Raw genomic sequence first — 23,761 nt, 5'->3', positions numbered from 1 at the left:
GTGTGTGCGTGTGTTCTTCCATGTGGCAAATCGCCCGTGCTCCCACATTAACCCTCGGTTTGCTGGAGTTTGTCCTGCAGCATAAGTCAATAATCCCGCCGTTAATAAGATGACAAACAAGCATACAGTCATTAAGTAACTGAATTTAGTGGAGCGAGGAAGAAAAGATGCATTTCCTGCCAGTGTAAGTTTGAATGACGTATGCTGCTGCTCACCACATCTTTTGGTTCCACGTGTGTACCGTTTGAGCTGATTATCGGATGAGATCACTGGCACAGGAAGAGGAAAGAAACGACAGGTTCGTACAGCAAAAGGAGCGATGCGAGCAGCGGCTAATAAGGTTAAATATTCAAACGGTGCGTCTTTAGATGTTGCTCTGGAGATGCGTGCACTGACTTTACAGGTTTGTGTAATCTGATGTTTTCTTAACCCACTTGCTGCATTGCCACTTGTTTTTCAAAGAGAGAAAAATCCCCAAAAACCGAGCTGTTGTGTAATATCGGACTGTTTCTTCAGTTCTCCAATTTGTTTGTTTTTTTTTCTTTTCTTTTTTTAAGCAGAGGAAGAGGTAAAGTCTCTGCTTTTTATGTAGACCTGCCACCCACCTCATAACGCAATTACTGCCACTCTTACCAAAGCCAAGTTAGCAGTATAATCTCATATAATGGTTAAAAGGATGCAGCTGTAGATTTGCGGTTTCCCCGACTTCCTCATTTATTTTATTCACTATTTAAAATGGTCAAACTCAGTGCATATGCTCTCTCTGGAGCTCACTGCTGAATTGTAGTTGCAGTGGCCAGCTTTCTGTTAGCATTAGAAAAGTCAATTTATTTTGCAGCTTGGCATGTTACGTGGGATTTCATCTGGTCAAATAAGATTAAAGAAAGATAATAAAAGCATTAAACACGGTTCACCCAACAAACTGGTGTTTTTTTTGTTTTGTTTTGTTTTTTAAATCTCAGACTCTATATTCTAAAGTCTTTTCCCTTATGGTGGTTGTCATGATGTTTGTCATGAACAGAGTCGTGCCTCTTTAGTTTAATTTCTTTGGCCATTGTTAGAGACCGTTTTATATTTGTACATTCGGCACAGGAGGGGATTTTATTAGTTGAGTACAAGTCCTGTTAAGTGTCTGATCTTTAACAAGGAAGCTCTTTAAAATATCCTGTGGTCTTTGTTTATTGTCTGAGAGGACATGACTGTTTGGTTAGCAGCTAACTAGCCCTCAGCTGTTATTCTAGGTGGGTTTGTCAAATAAATATATTTTACTAAATGGGGACTTGACTTTTAAAGATGAGGGTTTTTTGTTTGTTTTTTGTTTTAAGAAAGGGTGGTGATTTTAGTACTCATGAAGGATGATGATGATGTCAGTGATTGTTTTTGTACTGATATGATGTCTGGGTGACGCTTAACTGAAACAAATTCATGATCGGATGTAGATGGAGTCCACTGACTCCTGTGTATTTGCTGCACTGATTAACGCGCGGTTTGAAGAGTATTTTTGGAAATAGCCAAATAAAATGTCAGAAAAATTTGCGTGTATAGTACTGCAAAACTGACCTTAAATACACTGCAATCACCACAGTAACTTTTCAAGGAGTTTCGGCACCCCTTTGTTGACATGCTCTGGCGTTGTGCGATATGTTGTGACCTGTTATCGGTACTCCTTGCCTACATTTTTCTCTCTGACTTAAATTAGTTGTGCACTGAACACTGTTATGTTACTCAAGCATTGCGCCTATGGCAGCTGGTCTACTGTTTGCATGGTGGGGTTTATATATACATGGCAGGTGATTGGGTGATGTTTTTGACACACCTAGGAAAAGAAGTGGAAAAAAAAAAACACCATACTTTAATGCACACTGTTTGGTAGAAGTGGGAATCGCCAGATACTACACAATACTGCGCTCACAGTACAATAATATTGCAATATAAAATTTTGCAGTATGCAGTAACACATATTGCAATTTATCAGCTTTTTTCATCTGCAAATTACATACTCAAAGTTAAACTTGGTCAATCTGTTTTACCCAATAATTTTTGTTTTTGTTTTGCTACAAAATGAGATTGTTAAGCACACTGTCGCTAAAACCTGCCATAAATGTTACCATAAGACAGTCTGCCATCAGTCTAATGTCAGTCTTAAATTGGCAATTAATTGCAATCTGGTTCTGATAATACAGCAAATATCTGACAAATTGTTGAAATGTACTCATCTGTTGCTGTCTACTTAGACAGATATTCACATTTAACTGTTAAATATGTGCTCGGCAGCCTTCCTGTTCTGCACGAATACAACCAGAAAACGACCAGCTGGCAGCCAGTCGAGTCCCCTCAAGTTGTGCTTATTGACGCATTCAGGCTGATAGCAATCAGTCTTTATAAGTTAAATTGCAACTATTTGTCAGCCTTTGACGAGCTCTGCAAGAGTGACTGTAGTCAGTCTAAGTGACACTGCAACTGGTCTGATAGGAGGCAGGCTTTCTGCCTCCTGTCGGCTTGCGATTAAAAGTGGTTGAGAGTGTGCAACACCCTCAAACTCTGGGCAAATATTTACTCACCAAAAGTTTTTATTTATGCATTTATTTTTGGTAGGTGCAAGGAAATTCCTGTCCTACTTACTTCTGTGACTGAGCCATTAGCTAGCTCTCACTTAGGATGTATCTTTGTCAAGCTAAGCGTGTTCAATGTTAGGCTAACGTTATCTGAGGATGGTGGTGCATGAGATGAGCCTTCTTATTTGTAGTATTCTTGAGTTTTTAAAAAAAATTTTTTTTAAATAAAATATCAATATTTTGGTTAACCTTTTATTTATATAATATCCCAGTACTATGCTGTAACAATTTTTATCCCCCCGCAGTCTCCACTCTTATGGTGTAAGCACTAAACTCTCACACACTTAAATGATGTTGCCTGGGGGGTGAATGAGTGCAAGAGGCCCCATGGGCGCGTAAAGTTATGAGGAGGAATGTGATTCCAGCGACTTTACTCTTTGTTGTGTGAGTAGGATCTGTGCCCCCCCCCCAAAAAAAAAAAAAGCAAAACTTAAAAGAAATTGTTCACGAATAAATAAACAAGATGTGTAAAATACCACATTCTGCATTCTTCTGGTTTCATGTAAAATTATTTCCTGTATCAGTCGTATTGGGTTACCCTTTTGCACTTATCTTCGCTTTTGTTTTTTTCCCCCTGCTTTTATTTGTAAAACCATGTTTAATCTCACAGCACTATGAGGGATATTTAATTACCTAAGGCCACGTCTGCAGCAATGCAGACTTAACGCAGAGCTCTCATGGTTTCAGTGGGTAAGTGCCCCAGAGGCTTTAAATGAAGAATCTTTTTTATTTATTTTTTATTCAGGCAACAAATGAGGTCACTAATCACAGAAAGGAATCCAGCAATTATTTATATACTACTTACACATATACTCTTATTATACTTTTTTTCTGTAAAACTGGAGGGTTTGTCATCATCCATTTTCCTCACCGACCGTTTGAGATAAATACAATCATTTTCCAATCGTATGTTCATAATAGCTTGTGTGTCCCTTTTTAAAGTCGTGCAAAAGATTTTGCAGTGCATCCCGAAGGATATTCAGTCAATTTCACTAACCAGAAACTAAATGCTGTCATCTGTGCCCTTTCAATCATTCAGGAACCTGCAGGGATTTGATGCACTCCTAAAAAAACAAAAAACAAACATCTCTTACAATTTCTGATGGGAGCATAGGGACACATTGCCAGCTGGCTGGTTATTTCAAGGTCTAATTTTTCTTTTAATTCATCTTGAGCAGACAATCACGCATCATGACAGTACTGAGCTTCCATCATGTACCTGGGTGCTGGCCAAGCACTGAAGGGAACACTGTGTTTTCCCTGCACTTCGAGCTCCGCAGACTCTGTCCTTTTTTTTTTTTTTTTTTTCCCATCTCGCTCTCCCACCCTCAGCTCTCTTAAACAAAACAGGTGATGCTAATGCTGGTGTTGAGCTGTTGACAGGGACAACAGGGGTACAACCTGTCCCCACGCATCCCTGATGAGCCGGCTGATGAATGGCATATCATTGCTAATGCTCCTACAGTGGCGTTGTCTGGGAAATGAGACAAAGGCGTACGCTTTGCACGCGTCTGCTCCATGTCCTCCTTCATTTGGACACAAGTTTTTCTCGCACTGTGGGCAGACTCCAAAGAAGAGCCGAAGTCTTTTTATAGAAATCGTCCACCTTCCTGTGTCCTTTCTCGAGCTTTATTTTTCCTGGAAGATAAATCGAGTTTATGCACATCCTCTAAGAGGGCTGGCATGTTTTATTTTTTTTCCTGGCCATAATCATCAACCTTGTAGATGAAGGGATATCAAGGCAGTCTGGCACATGCTCTCTGTGCCGGGAAACCTTTTAGCTCTTAGGCAGAACGATCTGCTTCTGGGAGGGAAAGTAAATTGAGCGACGAAGGATCACAGTCAGCTGTGAATTAGAAATGCTGCTTTCACCATTAAGAAAGTGCTCGTCAGTGGACTTTTTCACGCCTCCTTATTCTATCTCCACATTAGTTATGAGTCAGCCATGTTTATTTCACATATTTTAGAAATGTAAGTATTTATCTCTGCAGCTTTTACATCAGTATGATGCACAAGTGCCATTTTATATCTGTTTCCTTTTTTTGGTTCTGCCCTGAGCCCTCGCAGCGCTCTGAGTCACATGGACTTCGTAAAATGAAAGCAGCAGCGCTGGTTCATGTCACTTTACCCATGTTCCTCTTTCTTTTCCACTGGTCAGAGACACCTGATTTTTCTGAACCTAAAAATAGACCCCTTTGGACCCTAACTCAGCGTCTCACGCTTACTTTTTTGCTCTCACTGTACAGGCTTTTTTCTTTTCAGGCGGTCTCTCTGTATTGCCCATTCTTACGTGGCAGACAAAGTGCCACGTCTTCCTTCTTTCAGAGTTGTGTGCCTGTGTGAGAGAGAAAGGGAGAAGTTAGAGAATTTGTGGGGTTTTTTTATTTTTATTTTTTTATAGCCCTTGCTCTGATAAGAAAATCCCATAACCAGGCTTTCCACAAGGCTGGAAAGCTCACCTCACAACCCGCTGCAGTGTTAGCCACAGACACTTACCAAGAGCATCTTTGAAAATGGCCTTTTATGGTCAGTAGAAGAAGCTGCTTCACTCTTTGGTGAGTGGGTAGAGCACTTTTTGGAAGGCTGCGTTATTTGTGCTACATAAAGGGGTTTAAGGTATTTCACCAAAGGGCAGCCTGTAACCTTGGGCTTTTTTTATGAGCAGCTTTCTTATCATTGACCTTTTAAATGTGCTTTATGCACAGTAACCTTGAAATGAGCAGTGACGCACACTGAAGGTGATGATTCAGTGATTTGAGTTGTAACCCAGAAAGTACAAGGTTGGCATACAGACCAAAGCACCGACTGAGACTGGTGTCGATAATTGAGTTGAGATCAGATTTGTCCTCCCTTTTTTGTGAATTGCTTGGACTTTATGCACTTGGCCAAATAAGACTTTAGTTTGATATGAGGGGCTTGTGAGGGATTAAACTGTCATAACATTCAAAACCAGTCTGTTTTAGTAGGTACACCATTTCAACTTTGCACACTTTTAGTTTCTGTGTCCTCGATTCACAGAGAGGTTTTCGGATCCACTTTCCTCTAAGCTAGTGTGTGAAGCTGGCACAGAGAGTTTGTTTTTCTTTCCACTTTCTTGTAACTGACTGCTGTTTTTGAAAGAGGATCTGTCAGTGGTTTACTTGGTTAATTTTAAACTTCACAAAGAGAACTAGCATTAAACTGACAGGGTATAGGCCACCTTTCAACCCTTGATGTGCTGCAGGAAGTAACATGCGTGTCTATTTAATTTTTTTTTTATTAATTTTAAGCATAGTACAGTAGACGCAGAAGGAAACTAGTCTTGAACCAGCATGTAAGGATTTTCAAGTCTTATCGTGAATTTTCTTGGCTATTTGATGTTTTGTTTTTCTGTTTTTGTTTTTTTGGGCCACATTTAAATCCTGCATGCTGACACAGTTGCAGATATTTCGGGTTGCTGTATGAATCGATGAGGCTTCTATAGCAGATTGCCGTGGAAATGAGCTGCGGCAGGAGGGAAAAGAGACCGACAAAAGTGAAAGTGGAGACAGGGGAAACGGGAGAAACCAGTATCAGCCCCGGCAGCGTCTGGTCTCTACTTTCCCCCGTCACTCTGACTTCATCTTGGCAACCAATAAGGAAAGGCCCCTCTGTGTCTCCATGGTAACCCCCTGTTCAAGCAATGATGGAGAGGATAAAGGGGCAGGAAAGAAAATACATTTTGGCCTAAGGCAAAACATTTTTCTTCTCAAGTTTTGTTGAGTGTAATGCATTTTCTTTCTCTTCTGTGACATTGTCATTCAAAAAACAGAATGTTGCATTTTTTTTTCTTTTTAAATGTGAGAGACTAAAAATAGACCCCAGGCAAGGCACAATGATTTCTGTTTACACTTGCCTTTAAGCTTTATATGCTTCTATACTTTTGCAGTGACCACGACCTTTGTTGTCTATCACAACTGATAAATATTTTACTCGTAGCCCTGCTGCTTCTGCAGTTTGCAGATGTTTCAGCGTCTTTTTAAACGCTTCATATCAAGCGCTCACTTTCCTCTCTGCAGGTTGCGATACACACGCATGTGCCCACATTCTTTTATAGAGTTATAGTGTAGGTGTTAGCGCAGTAATGAATCTCAGCCACAGCGCTGTCGTATGCCACATAACCAAAGCTGCTTCTCACTGTTGTGAGAGACAGAGAGTGGCAGTGATAATGGAAATTCATTTGTTGTTATCCGTCCAAGCCTTTGTGGCACTGGTAAGCATGCACTCTGCAATAGTCTCCACATTAGCAAGAAGGCCTTAATTTGAATCAGCGTCTTGTTGCTGCCAAACACTCGAAGAGTGACTGATGAGAATGTTTTGGAGAGATTGTCTAAATGCACCAAAGCATTTCCTTTCCTTTTGGTCTGCTGGGCTACATGAATTAGTTAATGGAATGGGCAAAATGCGAGCGTAGCGACGCTTTCCTTTTCTGTATCTGCTGAGTTATATAACCCGCTCTCTCTACGCAGCTCATTTAGGCTCGCTGAGCACTTTCAGAGAATGACAGCAAGGGAAGATCCTCGTTTAACCTTGGCACGTAACTGATTAATCCAAGTGCAATTTTCATATAAGGTCATCTAATTTTGGATTTCTGAGTGAAGCGTGGGGTTGGTTAGAGATGGTGTTGGTATGCAACGGGCCCATTTTGGACCACTGTGGTGTTGACGAGCACCACTGAGGCATAAGAAAACAATGGCTCCAATTATTAAAGGGGCTTAAAGTTCTCAGCGATCACTAAGCACCCGATTTATTTATTTTTGAATTTTAATTACATGATGCGGGTGTCAAATGTAAAACCTATATTCCAGTGGTTCCTGCACTCTGTTAAATTAGATGATCTGCTTTAGATTAAAATCATGTTCACCTCGAGATCTTGCAAAAATGGCAGATATCTTTGCAACAGGTGTGGCTTTCTTCTAATATCTAATTCTTCTGTATGTTGCACAAGGAGAGCTTTTCACATCAAATGAGCAGTTATGACACTCTTTAAATGTATATTGGTTTTTTTTTGTTTGTTTGTTTTTAGATATCTTCCAAGTGGGTATACACACTAAAACTAAAACTCACAGTTAATAGAAGATTATTCATTTGTTTGTTCGTGTTAACAAATCCCTTTCTCTGTGGTAATCAAACTGCAGTTTCACGACACCATGTTCAGCTGTGCCTGAGCTCGATTTCTTTTTGCTCTCGTTCATTCCCTCCCTGTGCAGGCTCATTTTTAGAAGCAGATCATACTTGCAGGGCTACTGTAGGAGGTAGAGGACGAGAAGGAGGAGGAGGAACACAATGCAGGAGATGCTCACAGGGTGTCAAGTATTTTTAGCTTTCCCCTTGTGCTGTGATGATGAGTAAAGAACAAGGGCAGGTTGTGCTTCCCACCTTCATAGTTTGTGGAAGATTGTGGACCTGAGGGACGGGAAAGGGTGATGGATATGTTTCAGAATGCATACGGCGCTCATTGTATTTACTGTATAAGAACAAGATGACTCACCATTATTTGGCCCCTTTATTTTTACAAGATTATACTGTTTTTTTTTTCAGCTTATAACACGGCTTCCAAAGGTGATTACTCACACTTTGTTTTGTTTTTCCATATGAAACTGATTCTCTCATCTTAAGTCAGCATCAGACTTCTTTTAAACTGAGGCTAACTAAAGAACCATCATAATGCTCTTGCTTTGCTTTTGTTTGAGCTGTGCATTGTGTGGTGTCACATATTTAAAAAAAAAAAAAAAAAAGGCTTTTTCATTAAAGAGAGAGGCTCAATGTTTGCTCACTACTCCAGTGCTGTATTGAAATCAAGCAAGGTAAAACACGGCGTGTGTGTGTGTGTGTGTGTGTGTGTGTGTGTGTGTTTTATTAAATTTCTTTATTGGTGCCTAAAGGGGGTGGGTTTTGTTGGGTGTAAATTGGGTGTATTGTCACAAAAATACTGTTTATCTGATAAATACTCTTCATTCTTTGCCCTCATTAGACCCTTCACCTTATAATCTCAGTATGTTTGAGACTGAAGTTAGAGTTCGAAATAAGCCCAAAGGCTTCTTTAGGCTCGTAGATGGATGGTAAACTCCCTCATTTGTGTGCGTTTACGGCCCAGCACGAATACATTTGTCTTAAGCCTCTTGACATTTTAACTGGATTGGTCGGTAAGCCCATCAACTCAATCAAGGATTCTTATCACAAGCTGAGGCAGTTGCCATAACCGAGGTTGCCTCTGTGATACGAGAGCAACAGTGTGAAACCGATCTGCTGTATTTCAGGCAAGCCGGGAGGCTAATATGTTCCACTTGTATTTTAACGGTCACGTGAGCCACCGATCCCTGGAATTTACCGCCTTCTCTGGTGCGCAGCCTCAGCACTGTGCTCTATAAAACACTGCTAAATTTAAAGGAGCGCCACCATTGCAGCCTTTGGGAAAAGCCTCCAGTGAGTCACCACTGCCCTCTCGGTATTGCTCCGTGTTTGACAGCAAGGCCCAGCTGCTGCTCTCTGTCCTGGGGATCTGTCTGTTTACTGTGCATATATCATGTCTTTGGACAGATTAAGTCATGCCACTTTCCATTATGAGAGTGAAGGACAGTGTGGAGTGGCAAGGAAAGCCAAGAGTGAAAGGCACATTTCATGTTTATGTCAAAGCAATCGACCCGAAGGATATGCTGGTCTGTGTTCTGTGGATTAAGCAGGTTTCGTCTGTTTATGTCACTTATCAGTGGTTAGACGTAACCAGATGTGCAGCGCTCTCCACACTTGTTTGTTGAGAAAGGCTTTTGTAGCCAGACAGATGTAGCCATGATTAAAGGCGTCACCCTTATGGCTCCTCTTGTATTATTCATCATGTTACCTGGAACGTTTCTGTATTGACGCTGATTTTTAGTGTCTAATTCACCTTTTGAAAAAGGAAAAAATGAATCACTTGGTACAATAACACTCCTGCCTGGAGGATTGCATTTTTAAAAAAAAAATTTTTATACCTTCGATGGCTCATCACACTTTGATGTAGCATTGTGCACGTCAGGGTGTATGCCGGCCGCACAGGATCACGAAACGGTAGCAGGAAGAGGTACAAAAGGCAATCCCACTCAAAGTGTCTTGTAGCTATCGCTGTCTTCAGCTTTGTCGAAACAGGAGCAGGAACATTGGGGGCTGCTTTGTGATGAGCGCTGTGCATGGGCTTGTGCTGCTGTTGCGTCACTGCCTAGAGGGGGGCAGAGACAGTATTTTTAGAAGGGAATGAGCATATTCTCTGCACAAACAACGTCAAGCACTCTGCTTGCGTATGCTTGGATTATTGTGACCAGGCTATTTTTAAGCTCTGTGTGTGAGAGTGCTTTTTTTTCTGGGTCAAGCATGGTGCCAGTACTCTCTCGAGTCTGCTGGTGAATCGTACATTACCGGTCCTGTGCTGTGCACTGCATCTGCATCAGTCAAAAATGAAAGTTGGAGAATCACAGGTTTAAACCAGCAGGAGGAAAGACTTTCCTTTTTATTTTTTTATTTTTTTATTTAAAAAAAAAAAAGCTTTCTATCTGCAGTGAAACGTAATGCCTGTATTTGTGGAACAGTCACCCGGTCTTAAATTAGCTAATTCAGGAGGCCTTATAATGTGTAGTCAATACAACCGCAGACACAATACATAAATATACAATACAAGATGTATGCTGTCAAATGTGTATAAAGTTTGGGTGTGTCCATGTGAGATTGTTGTTTCACTGAGTTTACACAACTGCAGCCGGACAAGAGGAGACAGGTGCTGGAAAGTGGTGCATAAGCTTTCCACTGAAACCAAACGTTTTACTGAAGAAGAAGGAAAAACATATTTTAAGCTGGAACCGCAGATTATAGAGGGTGGAAATAACTTCCTAGTTTCTGCCCAACAAGGCATAAATATGACTCACATTTGCTGGTATATAAAATCAGACTTAAGCCAAATACGAGTACTTACTTTCATTATGTGCACAAAACAGAATTTAGCTTGTATGTTACTTTTTTCTTTTTTTTCTTTTTTTTTAAAGACTGAATTTAATTGAGTAATCAAGATGGTGGGGAATGGTTGCTTTGTGCAATGCTCACCAGTAGCAATACTGCTGTAATCCTGCAGAATAGTGACATAACTAACCTGCATCAGTATTGCTGCTAATCCCTGCAGAGCATCATCACAACAGCTTCTGAACACATGCTGTCGGACAGAGCTCTGCTTTGGGTGGACAGGGTCCCTCTGTTGAGCTGCCTACTGGTTTTTCTTGCTTTGTTTGTTTGCTGTGTCCTTGTTGTGGTATTTGCATACCTGCTGTCACTTCCGTGTGTGTGTAGGCTGGCCGTTGAGGGCTGAACTTTGATTCATAAAGCAATAGTAGACAGCAGACAGTAAAAGAAGTAGTCTTATCATTGTCAGACTGAATGACCTCCAAATCAGTACAGTTAATACATCCATAATCTGTGGTCAAGAGAAAATACTCAGACTCATTTCTTGCATCAATAAATGCATCTGCATTAACAGTGTTGCCAGATTTTTAAATCATGCTTGGAGTAAATGTTACTTTGAGGCTGTTAGTGCAAAGTGCTTATCCTTATTGATTAACTTCTAAGGGCTCCAGAGCTGCAGGCTTTCCTCTGGGCCTCTCCATGTAGCCTAGTTTTATTCTAGCATCCCCCCAAGAGTGCAGTTATTTTCAGCAAAATGTGGTGTTCTGCTCTGATTTTGTCAATGCTTTGTTCTTCACTGTAAAGAAATCACAAAAAAATGTATAGAAGCAGAACACTTCCTAATATTTTAGTAAACAGCTGCTGTTCCAGATGTGAAGTCGGTCAGGCTGCGTCTTCTTTCCAGCCTCAGTAAAGTCAATAGATAAAAGCTTTTCTTTAGCGGCATTCAAACATTCAATCATTGGAGGGAATGGGTCTGTTGGTTCAACCAAACCTGGCCTTTGTTTGTTGGATAAGTGACGCAGGGGGGATATTGATGTGATTAGAGTGATTACACAGAATGGACGCATTCCTGAGCAAGGTCCAATAGCTTCCATAGTTCAGAAATTGGTAAATATTAAGGTTATGCAAGACTGTGTGGTCACATTTGGCTAAATAGCTAAATCAGCAGCGTCAGGATGGTGTTGTGCACTATAGTCTCCTCGGCAGCATAACTAAGATCCTGCCTAATGTGCTTTCACCTGACCTATCTGAAAACAGGCTGAACTTTATCTTAAATTTCAGTTAAACTCAGTTTTATTTATATCATTACACTCGCTTAAGGTGCTTTATATGGCACGGTAAAGACCCCAACTATCCAGTGACCCCCAATGAGCAAACACTTGGGGACAGTGGGAAGGAAGAACTAACTTTTAACAGGAAGAATTCTCTGGCAGAATCAAACTGGTTGGGGGCAAGGGGTGAAAGACAGGATAAAAGATGCACTGTGGAAGAGAGCCAGAGATTAATAGTAACTAATGATTAAATGCAGACTGGTGTATGAAGGGAGAAGAAGATACACTCGTGAGAAACCCTGAGCAGCCTATGCCTATTGCAGAGTAACTAAGAGAGGATTCAGGGTCAACTGACTCAAATAAGTGCTTTATCAAAGTACACCTTTAAATCTTTGCTGTTAAAATATCCAAGTTTGAGAATTTGAAAACATAACCTGGAAAGGAGATAATGCCTGTGACAGTTATTTAGCTAAACTTCCACTACAGTGCAGTATGGTGCTGCATAGGCGTGATCTTGTTTTGTACTTTTTTAGCTTCGGAGAGCTGTTTTCTTGCCTTAACGGTCAAAGCAGACTTCTGCAACTCACGCCACCCACACGTTGTGTATGTATAGCCCACACCTACCCCTATTCTACCCAGTGGTTTGAAAACAATGCTTTGTGTATTCCTTATTTGTGAAACCTCGATCATGAACAGGGGGGCTCTTACACTGTTATATAATACCTCCCACTCTACTGTAATCCCTCTTATGCTAACTTAGCACCCCATGTGACGGTGCTGGACCGCTGGAAGAAAAAGGGTGGCTGTCGGGACTGTCGGCAAGGCATGGGTGCTCTTCGTAGACTCTGGCCACACACCTACACACAAAAACACACACGCAGTAGCCTGTGTATAAGAAGGAGTATTTATCCTAGGAAGTGCTTTACTTGGATTTGCGATGCTGGATGGAGGCACAACACCGGTGCTTGTCTTCATTGCCAAGGCTTGGAGTAGATGTCTACTACACGGAGCATATGTTCTGAATGACACTTTGGCTCTTTTCTTCATCTGCCTGTGAGCCACGAGAGGGGATCTTTGTCCTCCGATGTGTGTAGCAGAGTTAGACAGATTCAGAATTTAGTCTGTGTGCTGACAGGTTTTGCCCGTTATTGATATTTTTTACTGCTGCTTTCTGATTTTTGAATCTGGAATAATCATTAGGAATTTTAAGATGTTAACTTTATCCATATGTTTTGACTAACACACTCTACAAATGGGATGTTTTGCATTAATATGCAGCACCCATAACCCAGTTTTTTTTTTTTTACGTTTTCTTTCACCTCCACAGGAGCCATCAATGTGGACTTCAGCTGGTGATTTGACAAGTCTCGTATAGGAGCATCCCGAGTCTCTTCTTCCCTCTCTCCCCCTCCCTTTCCCTCTATCCCTCCCTCCCCCGTTCCCTTGTCAATCTCCTCCCTGATCCCCCTATCCCCCTTCTCCAAGCTTCACCATGCTCATCAAGGAGTACCGCATCCCCATGCCCATGAGTGTGGAGGAGTACCGCATCGCCCAGCTTTATATGATACAGGTGAGGCAACACAACCATGGTTTCCAGCAAATCCTCACCCACACACACGCACCTAACTAAAAATGAACAACCGCAGAAACGAGGGGACGAAAACGAGCAGTCAAAGAGGAGATAAAGTAACACGGGGAGTTCTTGAAGTGTGCAATCACAGCATACTCAATGATGAAAACGATTGGTCGTATGATGCGTGACGTTGGTGGAGCAACTAAACAAAGAAAGCCTGTGTGCTGATAGATTATCCAGTTTAAACTCTCTGAAGCTGGCTGTTTAAAGCTGTCATAGACCGCATGTTTCTGCACTCGATGAAACGCCATGTACACACACTGCTGCGACGGAGATGGACATACTGCTTTCATTTGTCAAAGCAGGCCCTTAGCTGGAGATGGAGGGTCTGTGTTAGAGCATTAGGGTTTACAGCGCCTGCAGAAAGGGCCCATTTAAATAGCTTTAGTTCTGCTGTGCAGCATTATATCCTCTTCATATGGCATGTGTACATGAAGGTAGATTTACTTAATCCAGCAGTACACAGAGGAGGTATTGATGCCAAGACTCAGGCTGTGGTAAAAATACAGTGTTATTTATAGTTCAGAGATGTGCATATTAGGCATTAGGTGCATTTGTTTGGATTTGAGCTGCACGGTTACGTAATGTGTGTTTTACGATCATTGCAGAGCAAGCTGAAGTTACAGACCTGTTTGATCAAGTTGAGGTTTTTTGAGTTTCGATGCATTTTGCCTCTTTGCTGATCTTGCATTGCGATGGTAATGTGAGTCTGGTTGCTTTTTGTTATCAGAAAATAAGATTCACAAAGAGTGCAGAGTAAATTCAAAGCAAAGTATCAAGAGAAATCGGCATCTTAAGAGTCAAACGTGGGAGCTTTATTTGTGACCTTCATCTCTCAGGGTTCAGCTTTGTTGGATAGGTTCAGCATTTATGACTTGGGTAAGGAAAGCCCAGGATGCTTTCATGATGTAGACCAGCTGTTAATCTTACAGCCAAATAAGGATGTTGACGGGGTTGTTTAAAATTAATATCCACCCACAGGTATAACAAGGCTACATAGAGATTAATTCAACTGTATTGACTCTGAAAGCCTCTCCTTGTTTTTGCCGTGTACTTTAAAAACAGCCTGTGTCACTAGCTGCATTACATCATTGCAAATAGAGAGAGCGAGTATTTGAGAGAGGATAAGAGAGAGAATTTGGTTGTTGCAACGGTCTCACCAGTTACCGGTTTTCTCTGCATAAGCTGAAATGAGTGTAGAAAGAGTGTGTACGTCTTCTAAAGAATTTCAGATTTATTTGTTAATTTTTTTCAGATGATAAAGATGTTTGCTTGCTTTTCTAAACGTCCTCCTGATGCTGTATCCAGCAGACAGGTTGTCTGCTTGAGTTGTAGATGTGTGGGAACATGACTCAGAGGACATGCCCCAAAGCAAGCAGACGTTTCAAGACGGCACATGTCGGGCTCTGCGGCACACTTCTTCCTCACCTCATAATTCACCTTCATTGTATTTGTGAAGAGTTAATTAATCTTTAAGAAAAAAAAAAAATATAAATATATATATTTTTTTTTAGTCTTTAACTGCTTGCCTTTCATATTTTCAGGACAAAGGCAGAACACGTGAGAAAGTCTACTAAAGAAATTCTTTGCGCGTGAACTCTTAAGTATGTAAACAAAATCCCAGGACGAAGAGTTCCAACATTGTATTGACCCATAGTTACCTTTCCCCCTGACCTAACCGCCTCTAAACAGACTCGGTGCGCTGAGGCTTCTGTCACTATGGCAACCATGACATCAGCAGCATGCCAGTGGTCAGGTTTTGTTCACGAGAAGGAGTGAATGAGGAAATGGAGGATAAAAAGAGAGGCAGTGAAGAAGGGATGGGAAGAAATTTGAGAGAGGGGGTGGAAGGAAAGGGAGCATGGCTACCCTCACTTCATTGCTTTATGTTACCAGGGCAACCGCAGCATGTAGCCCTGTCCGCCCGCCTGCAATCCATCCTCTGTGAAAGCCTCATAAACGAAGCCGGGGCCTTAGGACAGCCTAGTCATATCTCCACCTCACCAGGCTGCGCCCCACCCTATCTCTCCTTTCACGTTCTTTCCTTTGCCCCTTATGACACTTTCTTATATGATCGGTAATTGTCACATTCTTCTCACAATCGGGAGATTTACAGTAATAAGAAAATACAGAAAGTGTGAGATTTTAAATATGAGCAGTTCTCATTGAGCCTCATTCATCCACATAGGCCCTACGTGTTTTGAATAAGCAACTGTGGAGTTATCGTTCAAAAAGGAGCATCTCTAGCAGGAAACGTGCCTCGCGAGAGGAAAATTCCAGGATGTGACTCCTATCCTGTCATAGTAGTTGGGTCTAAACATGTATAGCAGGCCATCATGGTGTGAGTACTTCGCAAAAGTTTGATGGCTGTTTAAAGAAAGCAAAACTGTTTACATGAGAGACTCCCTGTAGAGGGCATCAAGGTACCTCCTTCTACACTTATTTTACTCCAAAGGTACACTTTACCTCCGTATGTGAATAAATAAAGTGTCCTGTATTTTGTAATATATAACGTTACATTGAGAGTTTCTTTATTTTTAAACTTGTTATCTGTTCCCGCTCTTCCCGTTATGAGAGTGGCTACGCCCTGGCCAGTGTTTTATGATCTTTTTCTGGTGAACTGGAGAAAATTACCCAGCGCTGCAAAGGGAAGAAGGAGGGACTCTGCCTTTGACAGGCAAACACGGGGATGTAGTGTTTGTAGGTTGGACTTTTCCTTTTAAAAAATGCTTAAAATTCATCATCAGTGGATATGTATTTTTGTTCTGTATTTTCGTAGTGAGCTTTTTATAATGCACTGTAATCTGGAGATTATCTGTTCACTTGCTGTGACTGAGTTTCTGCATCGCCTACTGGTTGAGTGTACGGCCGGTCTGACGTTGCTGTGGTGGTGTCTGTGCTGTGTCTTTGGAGCTGTGTCTGGGTTGTTGAGAGCTGGGCGGGTTGCTAATGAATGACCTGTCAAAGGTAATGAGGTCCAGTGTGCTGGATGCCTCATGGCTTCCTCTTCCCTGCTCCACTGATTCACTGGTTTGCTTCCATCACCTCGCTCTGCACAGCTGACTGGAGGAATCGGTCTCCCTATTATGCCATCGCTGCACTAAACACGCAGTTAAACAAAGGTTAAGCTGCATATACTAACACTGAACAACTGCTGATAAGAGGAAAAAAAACATGATACATCAAAAATCTGACTTTTTATGGTCCTCATGTCTGTCGTCAGCATTTGGACTATGTTCTGCTGTTTAATGTTTTCTCATTCACAAGTTTCACAATTACAAATTGTCCTCTAGCAATTCCCGACATTTGCGCCATTGACTTCACACAGCCGCAGCTGCAGGCTCCACCCGGCTTCTCCTCTTATGTGCATCTGCAATGTAAATACAGAAAAGGTGTGGCTCCACACGCTGATTCTTTTTTTCGGATCTTCCTGATATGCCGTTCAGAGCTGGAGGTGCTTCCAGGAAGCTATTAATTTTGTGTGTGTCGTTGCCATACCCAGACTGATGCCTCACTGTCTCTGCAAAAATCCCATTCATTTAGTTGTTTGTTCTCAAACATCAGTTCCAGATTTAGTGTGAAATTATTATTACTAAAAATTATTAGAATAAAAATGATCCTATGTTGTTTCATCTAACATCGCCACACTTTGTGCTTTTCTACTAATATGCAAATATGCATTTCTTCTTTCATTATTCCTCTTACAGAAGAAGAGCAGAGAAGAGAGCTGTGGTGAAGGCAGTGGGGTGGAGATCCTAGAAAACAAGCCGTATACAGATGGACCGGGCGGGATCGGCCAGTACACCCACAAGGTCTACCATATTGGCATGCACATTCCCAGCTGGTTCCGCTCTATCTTGCCCAAAGCGGCACTGAGGGTTGAAGAGGAGTCCTGGAACGCCTACCCTTACACCCGCACCAGGTGAGATTGGGTGATGTAAGGAGGCCACCTCGACACTTTTAATGCAGCATTGTGTCGAAACAGGAGGATTTTCTCCTTTTGGATACAATAAAGTAACATTAGCTTTAACCTTGACACCTCTTTAAAGCAGGGTAGTAGAAATACACAGACTGTTTTAATAGTATAAATGCTTTGTGCATGTGACATAGCTGCTGCCGGTAGATCTACATTCATTTACAGACAAAAATCTAGCCCAGGTTCTGCAGAGGATAATATTTTCTGCCATAATTGTATTCAGTGATTAATTTGATGATTCCAAGTCCATGAACAAGTTGTCAGAATATTACGAGGCAGCCCATCAGATCGGCGCATGGCCAGCAGTGCTCCCAGACAGCCAGACGTTGACAGCCCCTCACTTTCAGAGCGTCAGTCCGTTTGTCTGTGTGAGGTCTGACAAACAAAGATGTGAAGGTGCTGAAAAGAGATGTGCCCTTGACTGCACACTCGGGATATTGATAGACTCCAAGTGCTGTTGACACATCTATTCAACTAGTGACAGTTTTGCTGCAGATGCAGCAGATGGGTATGGCTTAAGTGTCTTTTATAATCAAAAGTAAGATGGGGTTGTCACTCGTAGTAAAATAGTTCTGCTCTTGAGTTATTAATATAAAATGAGTCCAAATGAAGGGAGACACAAAACTCACTGGTGCTTTGTTGGGACAGTTGTTTCATTTCTTTTTTTTTTTTTAAATTTCTTCTCCCTTAGATACACTTGTCCCTTTGTGGAGAAGTTCTCTATTGACATTGAGACATACTACAAGCCCGACACTGGCAACCAGGCAGATGTCTTCAACATGTCAGCAGCAGAGAAAAGACAGAGGACTATTGGTGAGACCATTTGACGTCTGCCCCGAACGTCTGTGTCAACATAAAACTCGGATAATAAAATAATGTGGCTAATTTCACTTTCAAATTGCACACATACAAAGCAAGCTCAGGCTGCGTGTTGGCATATGGCCGCATTAGAGAATCAATACAGCAAGTAATGATCTCCTCATTCAGAAGCTGAAGGCGTTTTGCTGTCTGTCCTCTTGCTACTAAGATATGCAGTGGATGAGGCCCACTTGTGGTAGCTTAATGGTACAGCATCTGTTATTTTTCTATGGTTATGAGTGTGCTTTCCCAGTGAAAACAACGCCCTGAAAGGAATGGCTCTTAGGGTACGCAGTGACTCAGTTCCACTATTGTAATTATTTAAATCACTTGTGTCTGTGTATCTTATAGTGTTAGCTGGAATTCCAGTTATAAAAAGAATTTGAAGCTGTTAAACACAAGCTCATACAAGTCGGAACTACTGCTCCACCCACTTGTGCACACACCGTAATGTAATAGTAAAGCCTCAACAACTTCCAAACACCTGTGTCCATAAAAGCTTACCCTCTGAAAACGAATCGCCTTTTGCAGACCCAATTGACATAGTGACAGATCCCATCCCCGCTCATGAGTACAAATCAGAGGAAGACCCGAGGCTTTACAAGTCAGCCAAGACCCAGAGGGGTCCTCTGTGGGACGACTGGATAGAAGAGTACAACAATAACCCAGGCAAGACCCCCATCATGTGTGCCTACAAGCTCTGTAAGGTGGAGTTCCGCTACTGGGGCATGCAGTCAAAGATTGAACGCTTTATTCATGATGTTGGTGAGTTGAAGGTCCCAGATGTTCCTGCATTTTTTTTTAAAAAAAAATGTCATTTTACTGATACCCTATTTAGTTACAGTGTTAGCGAGGGTTTATTGTTCTGCAACTGTTTTTCACTAGGTTTAAGAAAGGTGATGGTGCGTGCCCACCGGCAGGCCTGGTGCTGGCAGGATGAGTGGTATGGTCTGACCATAGAAGACATCAGGCAGCTGGAGCTGGAAACCCAGCTGGCCCTGGCCAGGAAAATGGCTCAGTTTAGCCAGGCGGAGGAGGCCACCGAGGCCAACGGAGGCACACCGTCTCCAGACAAAGACCAGGAGGTTAAAGAGGCAATCAGCTGTATCGAAGCTGAAGCAGTCGTTCCCAGCTCAGGAGGAGAAACTCTGCAGCCACGAGGTATACTTACCAAGCAGTGGTCCACCTCCTCCCGATCCTCCCGATCATCCAAGAGAGGAGGTGAGGAACATGCCATCTTCATGCATTTACCCTTATCACTGCTGTGTATGACTTTGTGAAGCTGGCACATTGATGTGATGTGTAAACGTCTTGATCCACCCCTCATTTCATTATTTTTGCTTCCAAAGAAGCAATTTTTTTTCCAGGCCTCCTGGAGAGGTTTTCTTTAGTCATTGGCTGCTCTTTCTCTCATTTTCAGTCCAGTTCTTATCTCAACTATTTTCAGAAGTATGTATTTTTGTTTGTTGAACCACTTAACACTGATTTATGAGCCATTCAAGGGTAAAGGCAAACAACTCAAGGGATGAACCAATGTTGTGTCTACAGATAAGAACGAGTTTTGGATTCTATTTTCAGGCACTTCGTTACTGGCAACCTGTCACAAAAGCAGTTTCTTCCTCTTCATTTAGTCGAAAAATTGCAAAGATAACACAGTTTGACAGGCATAAAATTTTACACCCACAAGGTGTTTCCTGAATAGCTATTAGCTGAAAACTTGACATATCTCAACATGGTAAGTAATGTCCTTAAACAATCTGCGAAAGCTGGACAAGTTGAGGAAAAAAGAAGTGACACTACACCGAAAAAATAAAACTATCTTCAGGAGTTGAACAATATCTGAAAGTCGTGTTTTGTTTTTTTTTTTTAAAAAAACATTGAAAAAAATCCAGCACAAACCAGTCACTATCAGTCCTTCCCAGAGCCCAGATTTCAACATTATTGAAGCAGTGTGGGATCATCTTGACAGAGAATGGAACAAAAATCAGCCAACATCCAAAGAAGAGCTTTGAATGTCCTGCAAGAATTCCTGAAGACTACTTATAGAAATGAAAAAGCTGCCTAAGAGTTCTTTCTTTCGAGCTCATTAGAATTGTAAAAACTCTGTTTTTGCCTTACATATGACATTTCCATGTGTGTTTGCACATGCATGGAAATCCTTGCATCCATTTTCCTAGCAAAATATAAAGAAACGAGGGTGCTCAAGGCTTTTGCACGGTACTGAACTCTTTCTTGTGACAACTGTATTTACATCTCATCGTGCGTTAAAGTCTTATTTGTTAAGTCTTGCATGTGACTCATTTCTGCCTTTTATATATTTATGCATGCTAACATCAAAGTCCAAATATCCTGTAAGTGAACACAGCAAACTGTGATACTGCAGACTCGTCCACACTAGAAAGCTAGTATGTGAAGAATTCAGTCAGTAAGGTCAAGCTTCAAGCTGGTGCAAAGCTAAAGTAGGATTGTGTGATTCTGTGAAGTCTCATTTTTCATTTTGCACACCTGCGGTTGAATGAATTTGGGTTACAGCTGCACAGGAAGTGCAGTAATAGCGCTTCTTTTTTTTTTTTTTTTGGGGTTCAGCTCTGCACAAACATACACACTAAGAGTTAACCCAAAGGTGAAGTAACCAGACTCTATTGGAAAAACCGTGAGCTCAGACCTTTGAATTGGTGTTAATAAAGCAAACGCATCAGAACCAGCTTTTAAAGTGTGCAGACTCTATTTGTGCCTTTACTTTCCTATGAGGCACCTGAATTTCCTTTAACTGCTCCTCAACCATATTTACTCACACCCCTGTGTGAATCTCCTCTGGGTTATTTTTGTCAGCAACATTGATATCTGAATTCACCCATCTCAAGTGTCACCCCTTCTTCAAGGTGGCGCTCACTTTAGCTGCCATCGAGCCTCATTTCACCCCTGTAACTGCCCTCCCTCCCTCCATTATTCCCTCCAGGGCTATTTTTAGCAACAGTGCTGACATCACAGGACAGAGGAGGCTGATGCTCCTCAGAGTGACCCTCCCTTCCAGCGCTGCTGTGTCTCTGCACTGACAGCTACATCTGTGCCCCTCTCTTACTGCCTCTCACAGTGACCACCTAATGATATATAATCCATAGATTGAAGACAGGTGATAGACGAGGCCTGTTTTTCCTCAGCTGGAAAAGATTTTGGTGTGTTTGGAGCTCGTTCTTGTTGCACTGGGCCTCTGTTTTTAACACACCGCCGCTTTAACACACCACCAATCAGTCCATCTGTGATGAAGTAATGCACCACAGAGACTGATATATGTTTATGTAACACTGTGTGTGTGTGTGTGTGTGTGTGTGTGTGTGTGTGTGTCTGTCATTCATAGGGGTGGGGGGTGGGTTGTGCAATACATCTTTGTGGTTGAGTGTGTGTGTGTATGTGTGTGAAACACAGAGGCTAAAATGCACATCCCAAAATAATGGTGAATTTCTTGCTTGTGTGTTTCTTCCTTTTTTTTTTTTTTTTTCTTTTTTTTTTTTTTCTTGTTCACCCCCCACCCAGTGAGCCCGTCACGTCACAGCATCTCCGAGTGGAGGATGCAGAGCATTGCACGAGACTCGGACGACAGCTCGGACGAGGAGTTCTTCGATGCTCACGGTAACTTGCTGCTCTGATTTGTAAAGTAAATGTGGAATCTGGGTGAAATGTTTCTAACCTGTTTGGCTCCCCTTTCTTCATTTCCTTTGAATGCGTCTCTTTAATCGCAGATCAGTTCTTAAGCTTCCCAGATACCCAGCATGCTTTGGGGCTACAGTTGAACTAGGTGGGTGTGCTGCGGCACCCGTTCTTCCTGCTGGATAAGTTCGGCCGAGAAGACACGAGCGAGGTGTCTCATCCCAGTATCACGTTCAAAAATCACAATCGTCTCTGCCCAACTACATTCACACAGTTCACGGTGCATCAAAGAAATAAAAGAACCCCTTTGAATAATTTACGTGTGTGTGTGTGTGTGTGTGTGTGTGTGTGAGGTTGAAATTCACCGTTTAGTCAATATGATGAATGAGAATAAAATTCTGCACGATGCAGTCATTGATTACACTGATACTAATTTTGCTGCATTCATTAGTTTCCACCTACCCCGAGTTTAATAGGTTGCTCGTGACACTATGAGTCACTGGAAAACAATAACTAAAATGAATTGTGTTGACGTCTAATTATTTTTTTTCATATTAACATGTGTCACAGTATTCGTGTTTATATGGATTCATTGTTTGTGTGTGTGTGTGTGTGTGTGTGTGTGTGTGTGTGTTAAGTGTTCATAAATCATGACGTTTTAAGCAGGCCATCTGGCTTTTGCTTCTCACACACACACACACACACACACACACACACACACACACACACACACACACACACACACACAAACAATGAATCCATATAAACACGAATACTGTGACACATGTTAATATGAAAAAAAATAATTAGACGTCAACACAATTCATTTTAGTTATTGTGTGTGTGTGTGAGTGAGAGAGAAGCAAAAGCCAGATGGCCTGCTTAAAACGTCATGATTTATGAACACTTATTTAATTATGGGTAAATAAATGAGGGCATCAGAATGAGCTTATACATGTAAGTGTTTGTAAATCACATGATGCAAGTACACAAATTAAATCTGGAAAATGACTGAGTTGGCTCAGATTGCTTCCAATTTTAGGATTCTGTCTTTAAAGTTCTTGTGATCTTCTTGCAGTAACAATCACTCAAGGATTAGAAAAGCGTATGCAAGTTTATTTTTACACTCCATTTTTTTTTAATGCAAATGAATAAAGGAAGAAAAAAAAAAGCTAAGGAGGTGAATTTGCCAATGATGGTACACGTGTAACCTGTCGTATTTAATTAACATGTTTTATTTAAATCATTGAAGGTTTATAAATAAAAAAAAATGTTGCAGTGGAATAAAGAAAATATGACATTTTTATCCAGTTTAACACTGGATGGTTGTTTATATTAATGAATAAATTAGAAGGATGTTGAAGCAACTGAGGAAACAAATGAAATAAAGGACTCTGTTGATTTCGAGTCAGAAAATTTTGTGTGTTAGGAACGATGCTACAAAAACTTGCCGCAAGCCCCTGTGAGTATTCCAGCCAAATCGTTATGAAATAAAGATTGTCATTTGATTTCCTGCGTTGATGCTGTTTATTTGTAGTGTAGCTGCTGTAGAAATAAATAGGACATGATTTGATTTTAGGTCAAATCTTGATTACCCAGCTAAAGTGAACGCTGTTGGCAAAAATCGCCCCGAGAGGAATTAAAAAGGATCTGTTTGAGGTCCTTTTATAATCACAGGTTAATGTCAGTAGATCAGTGAGACGATTCATCCATATGTGTGCATGAATTTAAGGCGCATAGTGAAATTTTTGTAGCAGGTAATCATGGAGGAAGTTAACTGTTTTTAGTTTATAGAAAATAAATTATAGTGATACAA

The 23,761-nt window shown here is 41.4% G+C and overlaps 1 protein-coding gene across 3 annotated transcripts in view; it reads left to right on the top strand.

Annotated features, from left to right (window-relative positions):
* The window catches only part of LOC146621295 (membrane-associated phosphatidylinositol transfer protein 2-like), a 44,325-nt gene that overhangs the window by 5,933 nt on the left and 14,631 nt on the right, over window positions 1-23,761 (top strand). For all 3 annotated transcript variants that reach the window (XM_085367329.1, XM_085367328.1, XM_085367330.1), the window contains exons 2-7: window positions 13,158-13,400; window positions 17,171-17,385; window positions 18,131-18,252; window positions 18,829-19,062; window positions 19,183-19,518; window positions 21,832-21,927. In XM_085367329.1, the coding sequence (XP_085223455.1) occupies window positions 13,323-13,400; window positions 17,171-17,385; window positions 18,131-18,252; window positions 18,829-19,062; window positions 19,183-19,518; window positions 21,832-21,927 (1,081 nt within the window). In that variant the 5' untranslated portion in view covers window positions 13,158-13,322. The remainder of the gene's footprint in view (window positions 1-13,157; window positions 13,401-17,170; window positions 17,386-18,130; window positions 18,253-18,828; window positions 19,063-19,182; window positions 19,519-21,831; window positions 21,928-23,761) is intronic.

This window comes from Diplotaxodon limnothrissa, linkage group LG12, assembly GCF_057381915.1.
Source record: "Diplotaxodon limnothrissa isolate DT_005_m linkage group LG12, D_limnothrissa_male_GT1.1, whole genome shotgun sequence".
NCBI lineage: Eukaryota > Metazoa > Chordata > Actinopteri > Cichliformes > Cichlidae > Diplotaxodon > Diplotaxodon limnothrissa.
The sequence above is the reverse complement of the archived record's forward strand: the minus strand, read 5'-3'. Positions and strand labels throughout refer to the sequence as shown.